Source organism: Xyrauchen texanus, chromosome 17 (assembly GCF_025860055.1).
Source record: "Xyrauchen texanus isolate HMW12.3.18 chromosome 17, RBS_HiC_50CHRs, whole genome shotgun sequence".
NCBI classification, from domain to species: domain Eukaryota; kingdom Metazoa; phylum Chordata; class Actinopteri; order Cypriniformes; family Catostomidae; genus Xyrauchen; species Xyrauchen texanus.
In genome coordinates this window covers 38,377,828-38,398,475 of record NC_068292.1, presented here as the reverse complement: position 1 = coordinate 38,398,475, position 20,648 = coordinate 38,377,828, and the positions used below count along the sequence as shown (strand labels likewise).

At 37.4% G+C, this 20,648-nt stretch overlaps 2 protein-coding genes across 8 annotated transcripts in view; one reads left to right on the top strand and one right to left on the bottom strand.

The window, feature by feature from the left end:
• oxr1a (oxidation resistance 1a) overlaps positions 1–11,087 on the top strand; it is a 188,405-nt gene extending 177,318 nt beyond the window's left edge. For all 7 annotated transcript variants that reach the window (XM_052146833.1, XM_052146835.1, XM_052146836.1 and 4 more), the window contains 5 exons: positions 2,512–2,637; positions 6,484–6,636; positions 8,778–8,873; positions 9,022–9,095; positions 9,359–11,087. In XM_052146833.1, the coding sequence (XP_052002793.1) occupies positions 2,512–2,637; positions 6,484–6,636; positions 8,778–8,873; positions 9,022–9,095; positions 9,359–9,494 (585 nt within the window). In that variant the 3' untranslated portion in view covers positions 9,495–11,087. The remainder of the gene's footprint in view (positions 1–2,511; positions 2,638–6,483; positions 6,637–8,777; positions 8,874–9,021; positions 9,096–9,358) is intronic.
• Positions 11,088–13,410: 2,323 nt separating this feature from the next.
• On the bottom strand, positions 13,411–19,496 carry sqlea (squalene epoxidase a). Its single transcript, XM_052146532.1, is given in 12 exon segments — positions 13,411–13,608; positions 13,697–13,820; positions 14,235–14,412; positions 14,674–14,758; positions 15,259–15,304; positions 15,306–15,343; positions 15,513–15,519; positions 15,640–15,727; positions 15,730–15,804; positions 16,336–16,394; positions 16,396–16,477; positions 19,451–19,496. Coding segments are annotated over 12 exon segments (1,026 nt in total).
• Positions 19,497–20,648: the final 1,152 nt, after the last annotated feature.

Genomic DNA, 20,648 nt, shown 5'->3' with positions numbered 1-20,648 from the left:
AGGGCATGCTGAATGACTCCAGTCAGGCTTCCTAAGCAACCAATAGGCCTGGTTGCTAGGGTGGGTAAAGTCGGGTTGGGGTAACCTTCTCGTGGTCGCTATAATGTGGTTCTCGCTCTCAGTGGGGCATGTGGTGAGTTGTGCGTGGATGCCGCAGGGAATAGCGTGAAGCCTCCACGTGCGCCAGGTCGCCGCAGTAACGCGCTCAAGAAGCCACGTGATAAGATTCGCTGATTGACGGTTTCAGACGCGGAGCCAAATGAGATTCGTCCTCTGCCTCCCGGATTGAGGGGAATCACTACGCCACCACGAGAACTTAGAACGCATTGGGAATTCGGCATGCCGAATTGAGGAGAAAATATATTTTTTTAAATCCCATGATCGATATGTTACTGTAAAGTTTACTTCAGTTTTGGTGTTGATTATTATATATGTTAAATAACGATTGAACTACATAGTTTGGCCCTGTTGTCAATTTGTTAAATTAATGTTTTTTGTAATGTACCAAATTAGAAGGCTCCCTGTATAATTTCTTTCATACGTAAACTAAATAGTAATTATAACGGAAATATTCCCAAATAAAACCTAATTAAATCTAAATGTAATAAAATCTGTATAGTTTCCTAGCCCTACAATTGAGCAACTACAGCTTTATTTCCCTGCAAATGTACTGCAGTGCCATAATCCTTTTGTGGTAATCTCAAGACATTTTATTTGATAGAACACACATATTTAATCAAATGAGAAACCTTTTTTTTTTCCACAAAACTTATCAGTCATACAAAGGAAGGTGGATCGTATTCCTGTGTGCAGCCTGAATGTTCTGAGATCGAGTAAAGCAGGCAGGTGTTTAGCTCGAGACCAGCACTGACTGCAGCTCAATTATTTGTTGTAAACAATCCAGGTAATTGAAGCGCATCTGGTGTAACCCGAGTGTGTTCAGGCCACTAGAGGGAAGGTCAACTGTCTGTGGCACTACATTGTAAAATAACACCACAAATAACACAAGTCCTGATGTAACACACTTGAGGGAAGTATTGTAAAATGAATCAGTTTTTATGACTACAATAACCCACCTTACCTGGCCAAAATTTAAATAGCTGTTATTGTTAGATGTCAGATTATGCAAATTATAGTTTCACCTTTTTAGGTTAGGATTTAAAGCTTCGTTTGCTTTACATAGAATAAAACCAACTCGTGCTGGGGATGAATTTGCATGTTCAGTCTGTGCAGCCTTGCCTGTATTTTGAATATCAAATTGACCAAATGTTGCATCCCTGCTGCAAGAGGTTAATGGCAGGCCACACAGGATCTCTGCACACTGAAGTCCACACAAAGCTCTGCAGAATTTGAATGCACATGATTCACAAAGTTCCACACATCCCCCTGCCACTTTTGTTTTTGTTTGTCCAATTTATTTCTAAATTGTGACTAATAAATGTTTTGGTTAATTTGTTCAGCGAGTCTCCACCATGTTCCAATCTGGTGCAGCATGACGTGTCATTTCTCTGTCCAAAACTGAATGTGAAAATGCTCCACAACATGAATCAATTACAGCATCAGAACATTTTAGATGTTTGACAGTTAAATGGGAGTGGAATTTTGGACAGATAAGCACCCAACAAAAAAAAAAATTATAATAATACTTTCTGGCCCCGTTGGCAAATAGTTTTACTTGTTTTGAGCATAAATAAGTGAATTTTAAATGAATAGTTCATCCAAAAATACAAATTGTCTCATTGTTTACTCACCCTAATGTCAAGCCTGATGTTTATGACTTTTTTTCTTCTGCAGAACACAAATTATGATATTTTGAAAAATATTTCAGCTCTATAGGTCCATACAATGCAAATGAATGGGCGTCAAAATGTTGACGCTCCAAAAAGCACATATAGGCATCATAAAAGTAATCCATACGACTCCAGTGTATTAATATATTTTTTCAGAAGTTTTATGATAGGGGTGGGTGAGAAACAGATCAATATTTATGTCCTTTTTGTTATTCTTCTCCCTGCACCGTAGGGGGCGGTATGCATGAAGCGTGTGAATCACCTAAAACATAAGAAGAATGTTAAAAAAATCTATTTCTCACTCACATTTATCATATCGCTTCTGAAGATATTGATTTAACCACTGGACTCATAAGGATTATTTTTATACTGACTTTGGCACCAATTTAGTTGCATTGTATAGACCAAAAGAGCTGAGAAATTCTTCTAAATATATTCATTTGAGTTTAGCAGATGAAAGTCATACATATCTGGGATGGCACAAGTTTGAGTAAATGATGAGAGAATTGAAATTTTTGGGTGAACTATCCCTTTAAGATGGGTCTTGAGACACTTGCATTCAGTTTCATTTATTGCCCTGCATCTATTTTTTTATTTTTAAATGCAAGAACGAATTCGGTCTGAATGGCCCCTAACAGTGCCAGATTTATTTGGTGTGTACAAGCATGGTAGAATGTTCCTGGAGCTGCTGCAGGTTTGCTGATGGCTCTTCTGTCTTTAGATCACCACAAAGGAGGATGTGAACTCTAAACATGGCGCGTCCATCACCGCCAGCCTGGAGCCGGAGACCTTCAAACCAAGCCTGAATGAACCCAGTGACCTTCTGGAGGCCGAGCAGATCGAGAAGGTAAAATAAATCTGCCTGCTGCTCCAGGCTTTACGGTGTTTCATCGATCCACAGGTCCTAAAATAGGCGACCCTCCCCGCAGTGCACTGGTTATTGATCCTCCACCTGAGGTCAGTCTCAGATGTTATGCGACATGTTAACAGATGGATTTATTAACTCTGTAATGGTCTGGGGGAAAGGAACGATTTGAAAAGTGTACATTAAAGGAATAGTTCACCAAAAAATTAAAATTCATCATTTTCTCAGCCTCATGTTGTTCCATACCCCTAAGGCGTTCTTTCTTCTGTGAAACACAAAAGGAGATGTTAGGTGGAACGTCTCAGTCACCATTCACTTTCATCTTTTTTTCTTTATCTGCGTAGAAGATTGAAAAGTATATAAAACATCTATAAATAAACATCCTACTGTTTGAAGGATCATTAACTAACTAATTGTCTGATTAGTATTAAGCAGTGTAATAATGTGATTTAATGCAAGTTATTATAAGGTGTTATCAAGAAAATCTAGCTTTTTAACATCAGGGGTCCCTGGAACACAAAAGAAGAAATTTAACTGAATGTTCTGACTGCTCTTTTTCATACAATGAAAGTGAATGGGATCCGGGTCTGTCAAAAAATTACCTTTAAAGTTCGAAGCTTGAGCCATGTATTCCAAGTCTTCTGAAGTCATACAGTGGTTCTGTGTGAGCAATTTACCCTCATGCCACCCCAGATGTTCTTTCTTCTGCAGCTCACAAATGAAGATTTTTAGAAGAATATCTCCATCTATGTAATGGCTCTGTTGGTCCATTCAATGCAAGTGAATGGGTGCCAACATTTTTAAGCTCCAAAATCCACATAAAAGTAATCCAGATGACTCCTGTAGTTAAATCAATATCTTCTGAAGTGATATGAAAGGTGTGGGTGAGAAACAGATCAATATTTAAGTCTTTTTTTTTTTACTGTAAATCTACTTTCACACAGCCCTCCTAAAAGTGACTGATAAAAGTGCATGTTGAGGGGCATCCACATGACTGACGTCAGCATTGCAGAATATGGTGTCAGCGGCGCAACCTCGGCTCCAACTTCACACCAAAATGTTTTTCACACACGTTTTTGCCTCACGCCAATAATGTCTTGGAGAGTACAAAGCCACAATAAATATTTAAAAACTGTCCAAATTTATGCCAAGATATCGAATGTTTCATAATGTCATGATTCACTGTTATCTGCCCTGTGATTTGCCTCTGTCATCTGTTCCCCATGGACTACACTTCCCATAATCCCCTGCTCTGATCCCTTCCAGCTGTTCCTTATTGTTCTCACCTGTGTTCCATTCCCTCATTAGTCAGTGTGTATTTTATGCCCTGTTGTTTACTTAGTTCTTGTCAGTTGGTGTATGTGTTTTGACATCTGTGTACGACCAGCCCCCTTCGTGAATGTTTCCTTGGTTCCTGTGTTTTCCCATCTTTGATGTTTCTTTAGTTCCTGTGTTTACCCTGTTCATCTGTACTTTGTTTATTTTATTTATAATTTTAAGCTGCACTTAGATCCTGCTCCTGTCACCTCCCTCCTTGTAACACATAAATTATTTTAATTAATTATTACCTTATCGTTTCTGATTATCCAGAGACCCCATTTACTGAACTGTGAAATGCATTCACCTACAAAAAAATGCTAATACCTAAACATAAATGAGTCCTCTCTTTATTTTCTGCATTCCATTTTTTTGTCTTCCAAATTTTTTTTTCCAGTGTTTATTGTGCACACCTCCCACTTTCTTGATAGGCAAACTCGTAAATTCGCCCCTCCGTGACGCTTTCTGCAGGGTAAAGCACCACTTGACGCTGGCATTGAATGGAGCATTGACACCTCGACTCAGAAATGACAAAAGCGCATTATTGAAACTCATAATTATTTTTATAATTATTAGGCCAATAAGAGAGTTCAATAACAGCCTGAAAAAGTGGCAAAAACACAACACAGACTTTACTTTGTTTATATAATGCTTAAATACTATAAAGACCCTGGGCACATTTTGGTCGTGAATGTCTCAAAATCATTCAATGACTCACTCATAGTACATAAGATGCTCATTTGTTACCACCTAGGGGCATATCCAGAAGAGGTCACTAAACGAATCAATTAATGAAACTGAACAAATTTGTGAAACAGAAGCAAGCCACAACAAAGAAGCCTTTATTTTTGGAGATAATATGCTATATTTGAGTCATACAATAGCTTAAGTTGGTGCTTTTAGCTAATTCTTTAAAAATAAAAATAACCCCTGTTAGTTATAAACTTTGGGTCGGACCACTGATTTTCTTTCAAATGAATTCACACTGGGTTGGTAGTATGGTAATTCGGCCTTAATACCTCGGGATGTGAATTAATTTTCAATAATTCAACGATCGGAGTCAGCTTATACCATGGGTACCACATGTAGTATGCAGAAAACACAAAATATAGTCATATAAAATGGCATTTGCATTTGCAAGAAAATGCAGAATGTCATGAAATATGACATATTTGGACAAAAATGTACAATAAATCTAATAAAAATTGTGATGTGTCATAGTGTTATTATTAAAAAAAAATAAGGCTCTGATTTAATTGAATAAATAAGTAATCTGGAAGTGATGTGTGCTTCAAAATGAATGTAAAAACACTTCTTCATCCTCATCACGCACACTCTTGTGTGTGAGATGCAGAGACAGAGAGCAATCTGAAGTTCGCAGCACATACAGACTATGTATTTATTTAATTAAATCACAGCATTATGGGGATTAATAATCACACTTGGCCATGTAGCAAACTGCTTATCTGGAGGTGAGAAACTACATTCAAAAACACACAGAAATGCCAAAATAAAAGCTTGGTTTAAATAGACATGTTTTTTTGCTTAAATATTACCCTTGTTGGTTGCATAAAGTGTCATGGAAATGTCCTTGATAATTGTACCTTGAAAAGAGTGGGAACCCTGTAAAAGCTAAATGCGGTGCAACAAATGGAGCAGAATGTGACCTAAGGGGCGTTTCTAAATATTTAAGTTATTTTAGCTTGGTATGCTGTCTTAATATCATGGTGCTCCCATGGCGAGACGCAGTGCAAAGCTCAAAAACACTGTTTAGTAACAGTGCAGATTGAAGCTTTGGATTAACGTGTCTGCCAAATCCATAAATGAAGTCTGTTTTGTGACTGGCATTTATTAAATGCTGCTGTTTTCAGAGACATTTCAGTAAAGTCCATGCATGATCTGAGCGATGTGACCTGATCTTTTGATCTTATCTTATTGTGCCATTTGAAATGTGTTTTGTGTGGAAGCTTCAGAGGTTTTTACAGATATGAGGTTTATGTCGTATTGCCCTGCGGTCTCCCACCTTTCAAACGCAACAGCGTTCTGTGAATAAAACAACTGAGGTGGCCTCTGAAGAATCCTTTATTCAGCCACTGGCCCATTTTGTTGGTAAATCATACAAAGTCATGTCATTACTGAGTAATTGAATGTTCTGAAAGCATTGGGAAAGTCTGGACCCTTCACAGGACACAGAAACTGCTGCACACGAACATGAGTTGAGGAAACGCACAGCTCTGTGCGAAAGGGCTGCCTGGCATGCGTGTGTGGACAGGGTTGAGCTACTGTGTCTGTTGGTGTGAAAAGGTCATTGCAACTGTAATTGGGACCTTAATGTTTTTTTTTTTTAATACTTTTCTTTTATTCTTTCTCCTCTTTCGTGAATATTATATGTCCAAAAATATTCAACCAGCATGTTAGGGTGTTGTGATTGTGTGTCCACATAGTTCTCCTTTTTTCCTCTTTTCTTTAGTTTTGTTCCTGCTGTTTAATTTGTATTCTCTGCTCTGTCAGTTGGCGAAACATCTCCCGCCTAGGACCATCGGTTACCCGTGGACTTTGGCTTTTAGCACGTCTAAACATGGCATGAGCATTAAGTCGCTGTACCGGGCGATGCAGGCGCAGGACTCACCCGTGCTGCTGCTCATCAAAGACAGCGATGGACAGGTTTGATTATTCTCTTATCACAAGGGTGATGGTTTCAGACCTAGATACTATCTAAAAGTAAATTTGCTTTCTATAGGACTTCATCTAACAACTATTTTTGTAATTAATTAATTAGGGAAAAAGCATATTTTGTTTTCTGTATTTTATTGAAAAATCATGCTCCACATACTGCCCAAAGCAAATGTAAAAGGGTGAATGTATGCTGGACATTGTGCACATAAAAGGTTTAAAAAAGATCAATATACGATTCAGTAAAAATACTAGATAGCTGTTTACAGATTCAAAACAACAAAAACTTGGATCGTCCACAGTTTGAGAGTATCAGAACAGTTTAAGTAACTAAATTATAAATTATTAGTATTATTCAGGATCATTCCCTCTTGAAGACAGAGTAACAATTACTGTCATTTCATTTTCCTTTAGGTGGAAGGGATACGTATGCATAAGGCTGTCACAATACCAAACTGCCAGTCATTTTAACCAATACCAGTCAAATTCACTGCTTTCTATACCAATTTCAATAGCGCAGCAAAAACTAATATGCTATTGATCACATTCCTTTATTTAAAAGTTGAATGAATCAATAAAATAAGCAAACCGATTAGCATTAATAATTAACATGTCGTTTCAGTGATTGTGGTAACACTTTACAATAAGGTTCCATTTGTTTTACATTAGTTAACAATATTACTTTACATGAACAAACAATGAACAATACTTTTACAGCATTTATTAATCATGGTTAATTTCACCATATAACAATACATTTAAAAAATCTAAAGTTGTATTATTAAACATACGTTAATTCACTATGAACTTAAATGAACACAATGAACAATTGTATTTGTATTAACTAAGATTAATAAATGCTGTAGAAAAATTAAATCATTTGTTAATTGTTTGTTCATGATACCTATTGCATTAAAGGGCACCTATTATGGCATTTAAAATGTTCCTAATATTGTTTTGGGAGTCCCCAACAACAGTTTTACATGCATGCGATGACAAAAAACAGTTTTGTTGTCTTATAATATGCATTTATGTTTACCTGATTTGCTCACCGACTCCCAAATGATTCGTTCAACGACTCATTTTTCCAAACCCCTCCTTTGCGTGACGCTAATCTGCGGTGATTGGTCAGATGACCCAGTCAGTTGTGATTGGTATACTCTGTGCAGAGATTGTCGGAAACGGATCGCCCATCACCGCTTTGTAGTAAAAAAATCAAAATCAGAGAAGGAATTTGAGTTGATTTATGTTAGCGATCATAGCCCAATGTTCGGTGGTAAACACCCAATCAGTTATTGTTTGCGTTAGCCCAACGCATAAACATATTGGTAAAGCACTGCATTACTACAAGTTATTGCTCTATTCTTTATGACAACTCCAATAACATCGACAAACATTTCACATATTTCCAAAAAATTGACATTGGAGACCTAGAAGCTGCGCTGAGCGTAACTTACACAACACACACAAATATTTATTAAGCATGCTAAAAAACACATAAAAGCAACAATTATTAATAATACTTACAGGTTGTGATTCGGAGGAGGAAGCTGATCCAAATAAACTTGGTACTGAACCTTCCTTCAGTATCAACCGGCTCGTGAATCCACACTTGAAAGCATTCATGTTCATAAAGCAATCGTCATTAAAATGACGCGAACACAGCACAAGGTTCGGGCTATATTTGTGTGGTCTAGTTGTAAATATAAACTCTAGCCACTGATTCTTCACATGCTCGTCCCTGGGCAGTGAACAAAATGTCGCTTTTGATATGCACTTCAGAACACAGCGTCTTGTTGTCGACATGATGTTTTCAAGTTTTCCCTGGTGTCTGCGCACGCAATGAGTGGGCGCGGCCAATTTGATAATTTTTCGTGTTGACGTCACAACGAAAAGGAAAATGACTCATTGGAAAAACGATTCATTAAATTGACTCAGAGTCGACTCCTACTTTTGAGAGACAATAACTTTTTTTACGGTGAACTTTCATATATAAAACTTTGCAGGATGTTTTTGTTCACTTAAATCTATGTTACACACTACATGAAAGGTAATTTTCAAAATTCCATAATAGGTGCCCTTTAACTTGTATTAAATAGTTTTACCCTGATTGTGTCTCTGTTCTGTTTTAGATCTTTGGAGCTTTGGCGTCAGAACCCTTCAAAGTCAGTGAGGGTTTCTATGGCACGGGAGAGACTTTCCTTTTCACTTTCTACCCTGAGTTTGAGGTTTGTGTCGCTTATGTGTTTAGATTTATCCATTCTGTTTTATTAACGGTGGACTGAGCTTGCAGCTACTTCAGATTTTTTGTCTTTTGGTTTCTGTGTAATGTAATGAGGGGTGAATTGAATTTTTGCTTTTGTTCTACACTGGCAGGCATACAAATGGACAGGTGATAATCTGTTCTTCATTAAAGGAGACATGGATTCTTTAGCCTTTGGTGGAGGAAGGTTAGTAACATTTAACTTTTGGTCATTGTTTAGCAGGCTAAAATCATACAGTCATAGAGTCACTGTCATGTCTTGTGCTATAGTCAGTCTTTACAGGCATGAAAAGTCACCAGAGCAGTCTCCTGCTTCAAAATAGAGCTCAACGGCTTCAACAGGAACAGCGTCAGTGAACGAGGAATATGAGAAAATGATTCATTCAAAACGTCCAATTCGCTCACGAAGAAGCATCACTAATGATAATGTTTTCCTGTCTTTTCTTTCAGTGGTGAATTTGGTCTTTGGTTGGACGGAGATCTTTATCACGGCAGAAGTCACTCATGCAAAACCTTCGGGAATCCTATGCTGTCCACGAAGGAGGATTTCTACGTACAGGACATTGAGATCTGGTCATTTGAGTAGCAGCTTGCGGGGAAAACATCTCCAGATTCTGAGAGAGGAATTGGACATCAGGCAGATCCCAAAACCTATCTGCTTATCGTTGCGGTTCCCAGGAAGCCTGTAATGGATGCTACTGTACCGCGCTTGTCATATGTTACTCCTGCATTTAATACAGAGCTCTTCTTTGTGCTGTTTAGTATATGTGTGTTTTGTTCAAGCCGTGTGCAGCGTTAATAACAAACTGCAGGATGTAGAGACGGCCTTGGGTATCAAAGGACCACTTGAGCACTTTTCACATCAAGTGGAAATGATAATGGCACAGGTTTGGGCTGCCTGAAAACTGCCATGGTCCAATTTACCTGAGCCAATGCGCCAGGTAACTGTTTAAGAGCTGATGTTAGCCAATTTTATCTCACTAATGCAACACGGGACTCAATGGGGAGGAGACAAGAAAAGCAAACAACTGAAAACACATTCCCTTGCTCTCGGAGGACAAATATACATTTTTGGAGATGGGACGTCGATTTTAAGGATCATAATGGCGTCTGTAAGAAGAACTGATATTGATATCACTTCTGTAGTTTCTTTTGAGGCTAAATATTCAAGTGTCGTGAATTTGTAGTCTTTCTGTCATTCACTATCATGGCACACCATGTCGAAGCACATAATCGCAAACCCCATAGTCGTAATGTTCTGTTCAGTGGGTTTACGTGTGAGTGTGGCTAACACCGGCCCTTTCACTTTTGGAAGGGTCGACTTTACTGTTCGTAGGCAGAAATGTGTCGCAATAGATTTGTGGAATATGCAAATTCCTGTCCTGTGACCTTAATTAATCCAGACGGGGCATTTTTGTTTTCCCCGTCTCTCTTTCAGAGATCTTTTACGTCTTGACAAATTAATTGCTTTTCACGTTATCATATGAAAAGCCTGAGATGTGGTTTAATTTATATACAGTATATAATATAGATATATAATGACAAATCTGTATTTATGTATATGATTTTATATATATATATATATATATATATATATATATATATATATATATTGCTCTTATAGTGATATTTGTTTGTGCTGATATCTCAGCTGTTACTAATATAATGTATATTATCCTGTAAATTAATGTCAAAATAGTAGATTTGTTCCTATATATAAATATATAAACAGATATACAGTGTGGATTGGTGGGTTGCTTCTCGCACTTTAATAATCTAGTTTAAAGCCAGGTTCTTCAGGCCTCAGTAGCAGTACAGTATCTAGTTTTGTTTATCTGTCTCTTAGTTTATAGACTACCTAATCATTTATTAAGATCTACTGCTACTGTGGAGAGGAAGTGCCCTAGATGGGCATCTCAAGTATTGAGCACAGGGTCAAATTTGACGGACTCCAGCAGGGAAAGTCTCTTCTTCTAACGTGTCCTGTCCCAGCATTTTCGTCTGGTTATTTGTTTCTTTCGCTGTGTAGACTGACTGTGCACAGAGTGAGAGGAACTGTCAATTTTCTTCCACAATAGTGGATACATCCGACGACAAGTGCAAACCTTCATCTACTTCACCAGAATATAATGTTACATTGATGTATAACGAACAATGAAAACTAATAAATTGTTGTAACCTGGGATAGTATCATGACTGATATGTTTTTCACCACAGAATATAACAAAAATATGAATAAATCCATATTAAAACTGACCCTTACAAAAAAATACCATGGTAATAACAATAATAATAAATATCAAACAGGTTGTGATGTTTTAGATTGAAAATATGTTGTTTACCCTCCAAAATAATGTCATTTTTAGGATGGAATTGGTTAAGGGGTATTACACAAGACTAATAGGATAGAAAGTGAAATTGAGGGCATATAAAAAAAACTATGAATGAATTACCATTTAAAACAATATTCCCATGTTAATGCCACCCCCCATTTTTCATTTTAGCCATCATCTGCTAAATGAGCTTTGAGGAGATGCTGGTGTAGCCCACCTGCATGCCCTGGTCCTGTTTTCCATGGCAGATCATTCCCTCAAATGACCCCCACAGAGCATCATGGGTCTGGCAGAATGTGGAGAGATATCTGTCCTCACTGGTCGACTCAGACCATGGGGGTTGAGCCAGCTTTAAGCTGACCCACACAGATATGTAGATAATGGAGAAACTAAACAGAGAACATTCAGATCAAGATGTGTCAGGGGTGAGAGCTGAGATTAAGAGGGGCCGTTATTTACAGTGTTTGTCTGTTTATAACATTGACATTATTGAATATATAAGGAATATTTTGTGTTTTTTGTATTAATACAGTGTAAAAAAAAAACAAAATCGTATTTATTTATTTTTAAAGCACTGTGTCAGAGTGGCAAACACTATAGTCATCCTTATAAAGCGAGAGTGCCACCTGTTGGACATATTGTGAATGGTACAAATGTTTCTCTTTGTTAATCTATCCAGCATGCCTTCATCCAATTATAAAGGAATGACAGACATGAAAATACAAAGCTTGTTGAACAGGTTCGCACATGAGTTAACACAAATAACCAACTGTTATGGGTCATTTCATTCTGAATGAAATTTGACATTAAATATCATACAAATCATCCATCCATCCATCCATCTTCAACCGCTTATCCGAAGTCGGGTCGCGGGGGCAGCTGCTCCAGCAGGGGGCCCCAAACTTCCCTATCCCGAGCCACATTAACCAGCTCTGACTGGGCGACCCCGAGGCGTTCCCAGGCCAGTGTGGAGATGTAATCTCTCCACCTAATCCTGGGTCTTCCCCGAGGCCTCCTCCCAGCTGGACGTGCCTGAAACACCTCCCTAGGGAGGCGGCCAGGGGGCATCCTTACCAGATGCCCAAACCACCTCAACTGACTCCTTTCAACGCAAAGGAGCAGCGGCTCTACTCCAAGCTCCTCACGGATGACTGAGCTCCTCACCCTATCTCTAAGGGAGAAGCCCGCCACCCTTCTGAGGAAGGCCATTTCGGCCGCTTGTACTCGCGACCTACAAATCATACAAATCAATATATGGAAAAACTTAACAAATTGTTTGAATGGTCCATAAAGTGACTACATGCATAGAACAATAAGTATATTAACACAAACATGGTTAGTTCATAAACCAGAAGCTCGTGTATGAAATTAGTTATGAATTATCCAAATAAATTAAATAGTTCTTTCCTTACATTAAAGCCTTGTCCTCTTTCAGGTACTATTCACATCATTTCATTCATTGCACATTTGATTTCTGTAACTGCACTAAATGTTAACCTGAATTCTACTTAGTGAAAAGTGTCTGTGGTTAAACAGCAAAAGACACAGATAATAATGGAAGGCCGCATGTCCAAAATCATGACGTTAAATAATTGTGAATAATTTAGAAAAAGAAAAGAATGAAATTTAATTAGCAGTAAAGCAATGCACTTCTGGAAAACAAAAACAAGTGCTTTAGCCACAAATGCAGCTTTATTGATCGTCCTCCTTGTTCAAGCAACCTAGTGGTTTGATAATTATAAATCAGTGATGAATTCTTCTCGCCTCTGAAATCACTTTCCTTCTCGGCCAACGTCAATAAGCCCTAAACATTTTTCATTTCTGCCCTTCAAACTCGATCCTATTTTACTCAGAAATCTCACATTACTAAATGAGTTGATGGGTTGCGCCTACTGTTTCATGTGTACTTTTAAGCAAAACATAGAGCTTTGCATCATTTAAATGGAGGGCTTAAGGCAAATCTAAGCATTTAGTGTATGAAATTAAATAGTCAGAGTCACTTTCTATTAATATCAGACACATTGTGAATACAAGTTGTTGATATTTTACGATGATTCATCTTGAAGCCTTTTGCGGTTTTCTTTCTTAAGCATGGATTTCTTTTTCCCCAAAGTAAACGAGGCACTCGGTAAGAGTAAAAATCAGATTCTGTTTTTAAATTCTTCTCTTCTAGTAAACCAGTTACTGTAACTCAGAGTAAATGAGTGGAAACATGACGGTACAGGCTCTGTAGAAGATGGCTCTACTGTTGAAAAAGGCCAGTGGTTTTGTGAGCCATGATTCAGACCTGAAGCTCAAGTATATGGCGTACAGGGCTACGACGAAGAAGTGACCAATCAGAGTTAAGGGTTACAGCTACAAAGCTGTCTGCTCAGATATTTGCATGGACAAGGAAAAAAATCTGATTTGGAAGACAACACTGATGATTATCTAATTCTGTAAGATTTGTCAATACTTGGAGACCAATGGGTCCATTAATTCATTCTCCACCAAGCCAATAGTGGAAACAGGCCTTTCTCAACTGATGCAATGAATCTGAAAAAAGAGGTGGTAGATATAACAAGCTGCAATAGTTGCTGCTATTTAGATCTTTAGGATTAAAGGGGGAAAAAATATGTAATTATTTATTCACCCTCATGTTGTTGTTTCTCTCTGTGAAACACAAAAGGTGACATTTTGAAGATCCTACATCGCTCTTTTTCATGCAAAGACAGCTCATAGCCTCTGTCATTCGACTGTCAAGCTGGGGGGAAAAAACGCACCGTGAGAATATCATTATGGGAGTCCATATGACTTGTACGCTTTTATTTCAAGTCCTCTAAAGCCATTTAATTTTGAAAGCAAAATCAACAGAAAGAAGTGAAGTGCAGAAAAAAACAAAAAAAACGTTCCCTCAATCAATGACCTTACCTGGAAGGTAAGGAGCAGCGATTACAGTCAGGTGAGCATTTCTTTATGGAATCTCATTATTGAATGAGCTTTTTTAATTTCACTCCCTTTGATCATTTAAGTTAGTTCTTGTGATTACTTGCAGTAAGGCGGTGTTGTCATAGAGGTCGGGTATGTTCTCGAGCAGTTCTCTCCAGATCTGGACATCGTTCATCACAACCCTCATGCCTCCACCAGTCAGAGGATGACGCATGTTGTACACATCTCCCAACAGCAGAACACCTATTGGAGGACAGGCAGTATGTGACTCTCAACACAGTTACTGCAGTTTCATGCCACAGCTTGAAAGATGCTGCATCAAAAAACTTGTTATGAGCTGAATTTAAAGCTTTTTTCTATCTTTCTTTTTTAGGGGGCTGTAAAAAACATGACATGGACTTAATTGAGTCTCAGTCTCTGTAGTGATTTATGAAAGGTGATGTGTATCATTTTTCAGTGTTAAAATACTTTCTCATAACCCAGCTTAATATGTAGACAACTTACTGCTGTGAACCATTCGTAAGTTGATCCCTCTGTATAGGGTAAACACTGTGGCTCTGTGGCACATTGCTCTGTTTGTTTGAACCACCTGACATAGCAGCAATGGTTCAACCAATGGCATGAGTTTATGGTGAATGTAAAGAAATAATATAAATAAATATATAAATATGTGTATATAAATATGAGGAAGAGGAGGGAATGACCGGGCCGTGAGTGTGGACAGCCGGCGCTGATCAGCAGGAGAGTGAGATAAAGGGGGGCCAGAGACGCCAGTTCGAGAGAGAGAGAGAGAGAGAGAGAGAGAGATGTACGCGGCCATGCAATTTGTGCTACGTGCGTGTCCTTATGTTTTATGTTGTTTTAAGTTCATCTAAATATTACGTTGACTGTTCAGTCGATTTCTTTTACAATAAAGTTTTGAATTTTAATTGAAAATGTTCACGGTGACCATTCATTTTAAAGGCAATTTCTACTGCCATATCTACATGATACACATATGGAGTACAGTATTGCATAATGCTGCGAGCTAAACCTAAACCATCATAGGAGCTGTTTTGAACAATTTCTCAATATGTTTTTATACTGTACCTTGATGTTTCCTGAGTCTTTCTCCCTGTACTGAATTCCTGTCACTATCTTCTTCCTCCAGATTGGTCACTGTGCCCTCCACAAACTTCACATTGTGCAAATAAAACATGGTATTAGACCTATCTGTCTCCAATTGCTTCAAGTGATATGAAAGCCCTATAAAGGCTTGTTGCTTTATATTTTATTATCTATTGCAATTACAGTTTTTTAGGTGTATCTAACAGTAAGTGCCGAAATACTCCACTGTGCATTACAGTATTGCTATGTAAATAAATCTGATGCAAAAGTAATAACAATCTTGTCGCTGAACACTGTTAGTTGATATAATCTCTATATTGATATATTCAAATCTTGAGATAACAAACTCAATCAGAAATTTACTTGGGCTCAGCAAGAGCAGCTCAACACAGTCCCGTGATGAAGCGGCCATGATGGAAGGCACGTCCATACTGAATGCTGTTCTCCTGCCGGGATACGGGATCTCAACCTCTGTCCTGCTGTCCAGATCATGGATTACATAACCATTCTCCAGACTCTCAACAACATCTGAGAGAACACAAACAGAAAACATCAGGAAACTGTGAGTCTATATCAATTTGTTAAAGTAGTGGTATAGCGTGCAATTTGGATATCTGCTTTTAGATATTACAGATCTATTCAACAATAAATACATAAGAATTGTTGGGTATGTGAAAGATGTTAAGAAATAGTTCCTCATAAAATGAAAATTCTCTCATTATGCAGAATGTCTAAGCCGCTCTTAATGACAGCTATCAAGCAAGAGTTTCAAGCCAGGATTTTCAGTGAATAAAGGCTTAAATTTCAGTCTGTTTGTCGAACAAAGCTATCATAAGGCTTCAGAAGACTTGAAATGCAGTACACAGATCACATGGGCTACATTTATGTATGCTTTTTGGGCCTTTTTTGGAGCTTGATAGCCTCTGGTCTCCATCCACATTCATTATCTTGATCTGCTAAACAAGATCCAGACAGATTTTCAATGTTAGGTGAACTACTCCTTTAAGGAGGATTTGAGCCAACATGCATTATGTATCAGTAAGATCAGATAAGGTAGTTTCCTCAGGCCAAGTTCCTTAAGTGCCCGGTATCCTCCCGGCTGCAGAAGTTCCCCCACTATCGGGTTCTTTCATGTCCCTCTCAACCACTGTGACCTTACAACCATTTCGGGCCAGAACAGTGGCAATGTCTGACACACCAGCTTTTTTTGACAGAAAGAATTCAGAAACAGTGTCTCTATTAATTATTGAAACAATATCATAATAAATTGTAATAGTTATAAATATACCAATTGATTAATATATTTTACAGAGACAAATATTAAATAATTATATTAATATAATAATTTAGTGTATGATGTAACAAGACAGAGAGGCTCCAAAAAGTATTTGAATGATTAAGGCACCCTTAGAGATGTATGAATTTCATTGCATGAGAATATTACAGCAAGTTTCTGCAAGTATCGGCAAACTAATGATGTTATGACATTTTATCAGAATTAACTTTTATTTTATTAGCTGGTTTTGCAGTTGCAAAAGTATAATATAATAATACATAATATAATACACAAAAATATAAGAAAATAATACAAAAATAGAAAAAATAATTATTATTTGCAATATATTTCACATGTACCAATCCCTATATTCGCCTAAATAATAGTGTACTTGAGCTATCTTTCTTTAAAATAAATGTCACTTCATTTTACATTTCGTTATCTAATGCAATGACATTCATACATTTGTAAATGTGGCTTAAGTATCCAAATAGACCTTATTCACACTAGCTCCATCTTTGATTTGTTTTTATTTAACGTAGTCATAGATGTGCACATTACTATTACAGCCAAATTACTACCAAATTATTATTTCCGGTGGAGTATGAGAGAGCAAACTAATGGATTAATGCATTTTCAGTTATAATAAATACAATGTAATTGTTGTTTATAATACGATGATATTATTATAATGATTGCTATGGCATTATAAGAATGGCTGGTGTTTTTTATAGGTTAGAGAATAAGACAACAAAACATCCTTTTTTACTTTAGAAAATTAAATGTGGAGATTATTTTTCCATAGACTAAAGGCAACATTCACAAATTGGTCTATCCAAAAATAACATTCAATCAATGTTAAAAATCTTACAATTCTTTCATAATCAGAAGCCAACTGTCAATCCTCTCCACACCTGAAAGACACTCAAGTAACAACTAAAACAGTTTGACTCTCTGTTTTGCTTGAAAACTCCTATACATTCTATAAATACATTGAAGAATCAATGCAACAATGCAAAACAGAATTATTTGCTTAAATTTTGCATCACTGAAGACCAATACAACATATAATGAATCTACCATGAGACAAGGCCTTTGATCACATAAAAAATATAAAACATATATTGATAAAACATAAGTCAACTGGATGCTGGCCCAATAATACAGCCAAGATCTTTCCATACTGTATATTTTCTGTAAGATACACAGAAGAGAGTAGAATGCCATAAAGCATCAAGCATTTGTCTGCAGCATTTATCCAATGAAAAAGTGTCCATAATATCTAAATGAGCAATAAAAGAGGTCCACCATGTTTGTAGTCTCTGTGTGAACTTTGGCATCAAAGTTCAGACCCTCTTTCCTGGAGGTCTTCTTATTGCACAATGATCTATGGAGAAAGTATAAAAGCAATAAAAATACATTGTTTATATATTTACCAAAACTCAATTTGTCCATGTTCTGTGCATACATTCTTGAAACACAACAAATAGGTTGAAAAAACATTAAATGTCTTTCTTCACATGTTTTGAGGTAAGTAGTAAGCCAGACAACTAAATTTAACTCATGACCAATAAAAGTAAATTACTCTGTGTGAGAGAATGATGTCATGATGATGTCATAATGATGTCAAGTTCATAAGAATGGCCAGTCGAGGGTTGTACAGTTGTTTGTCTTGTGCAAAGAGCTTCAGGAAACCAATTCACCCTTTATTTTATGAGTCACAAGATAAAAGAAAACCTTGACCTTATCTTTTCTTTTTGTTGGTTTAAGTGATGCTGATAATTTGTAGAATGTTGTGGCCCTGTGTCATTTTAATTTTGGAAGCACATAAAGAGTTCAGCTAGTCTTGATGGTTCTAAAAATAGGCTCCCTTTGTGCAAAAATAACTCCTTATTTTCTTTTAATTTTGGGGATGCAACCAAAAATTCCTTTCCTTTCTCTAAACAGTGTTTTTATTTGAGATCCGTTAATCACTGTAATCATCTGAGATGCAGCTGTGTTGTGCATCATAAGTCTGTTTGTTTGAAATAGCTTGGCTTTTTCATCTCATGCTCATCACAGCTGAGTGTAGAGACTCTAGAGGATGCTATGATGCACAATAATTACTGACAATGAATGATTTCATTGGGGGATGTTTGGAATTGTATGGGGGGGGGGTATTTGTGTTTGAGTAAAGATAATAATAAATACCATTTAATTTACGTTAATTATTTAAAACAATTACTTACAACAAGATGGCTAAAATGGAGTTTCTTGCTTGTTTTTTTTTTTTAAGTCAAAGTGACAGACGACGTTTTGAATAATGAGGGATTAATCTCACACGCAAGATTCTGAACCAAATCCATAAAATGCGTGATAACAGTAAACAGCATGTCAGCGTCATCGTCTAACTCAATTTAAGCAAAATCTCAAACATTATTTTATTTCTTTATCATGAAATGTCACTCAATAACAGACTCTTTGCACAACTGTGTGAGGATGACGCATACCAAACTTACAGTATTCTGCTTCTAGCACAGGTGTGCTGGCTGTCGCGTGGACAAGTTGCCTGTGGGTTTCTTTTGCTTGGATCTGCATTAGTAATGAAAATTCTATAACATCCGCCAAGATACCACTGTTGGGCCCTTGAGCAAGGCCCTTGACCCTATCTGCTCCAGAGGCGCTGTTTCATGGCTCTGACCCCAGCTTAGTTGGGATATGCGAAAACAACTGCATTTCATTGGCTCTGTACCTGTACTCTGCACAATGACAATAAAGTTGAATCTTAATCTTAATGTGTAAACGAAATGTCAACCGCTAGAAATGTATCAAGTATCATATATCCCAGTTACGCAAAATCCATGGCAATGTACTTTCCAAATAATCATTTTATTGCAATCATCATTTTGCATTTCTCACTGTCATCGATGATAGTGCTCTCTTGTGCACGCACACGAGCAAACATATAGCGCGAGGAGAGAGAGAGCACGCATCCATGGTGATAAACTGAATGTGTAGACTTATATGCAAGTAGAGGGGGCTTCAAAGTAAAAAGGTTGGGAACCACTGGTCTGGCGCACTTTTTATAGAAAAACAATAAAAAGCAGCATATACAGATGCAGAATTGCTACTTTGTGGTGGTTTATATCATATAAAATATATTAAAATTGTATAACTTTCATGAATATCCCATTTAGCATTATTGCATTACACAATGCTTAATAGACTGCTAAAAAAGATTCTGGACCTCCACAAGTCTGGTTCATCCAATTTCCAAACTCCTGAAGGTACCACTTTCATCTGTACAATCAATAGTATGCAAGTATAAACACCATGGGAACACGCTGCAATCATACTGCTTAGGAAGGAGACACATTCTCCTAGAGATGAACACAGTTTGGTGCAAAAAGTGCAAATCAGTCCCAGAACAACCGCAAAGGACCTTGTGAAGATGTTGGAGGAAACAGGTCAACAAGTATCTACAGTATATCCACAGAAGAACGAGTCCTATATCGACATAACCTTAAGGCTGCTCAGCAAGGAAGCAGCCACTGCTCCAAAACTACAGTTTGCAAGTGCACATGGGGACAAAGATCTTACTTTATGGAGAAATGTCCTCTGACCTGATGAAAAAAAGACGTCACTTCCCAAGACAAACACGCCCCATAGCATAATCCCACCCTTGACCCTGATTGACAGGTTTCTGTGTAAGGCATCAGAAATGGAAACACTAAGGGAATTAGTATTCCATTTGAGTTTTGGCTGGCTACATACGCGACGCTGAGAAAGTGAAAAAGCAGACGTGGTAATTGAAATTGCTATTTAAATATGACAGGGCCAAAACTCGTAAGATATGGGAAACACAGTTGCAAACGGACTTTGCTTTTCCATTTGAAATTTGGCAGTCACTGTGCGTTCGCTTAAACGAAAATGCAAACCGTAATGCGCGATTTGCAATTGCGTTTGGATTATGTCACATTTTATGCGTCCACAAATTGAAAACGCAATTGCAAATACAATTTGCAATTCCTTTTGACTAATGTCTGGAATATCATTCCATACACTTGTAAGGCGGGACTTACTTTCTATATCCATTGGCTTCCGTTGGGCGCTCCAA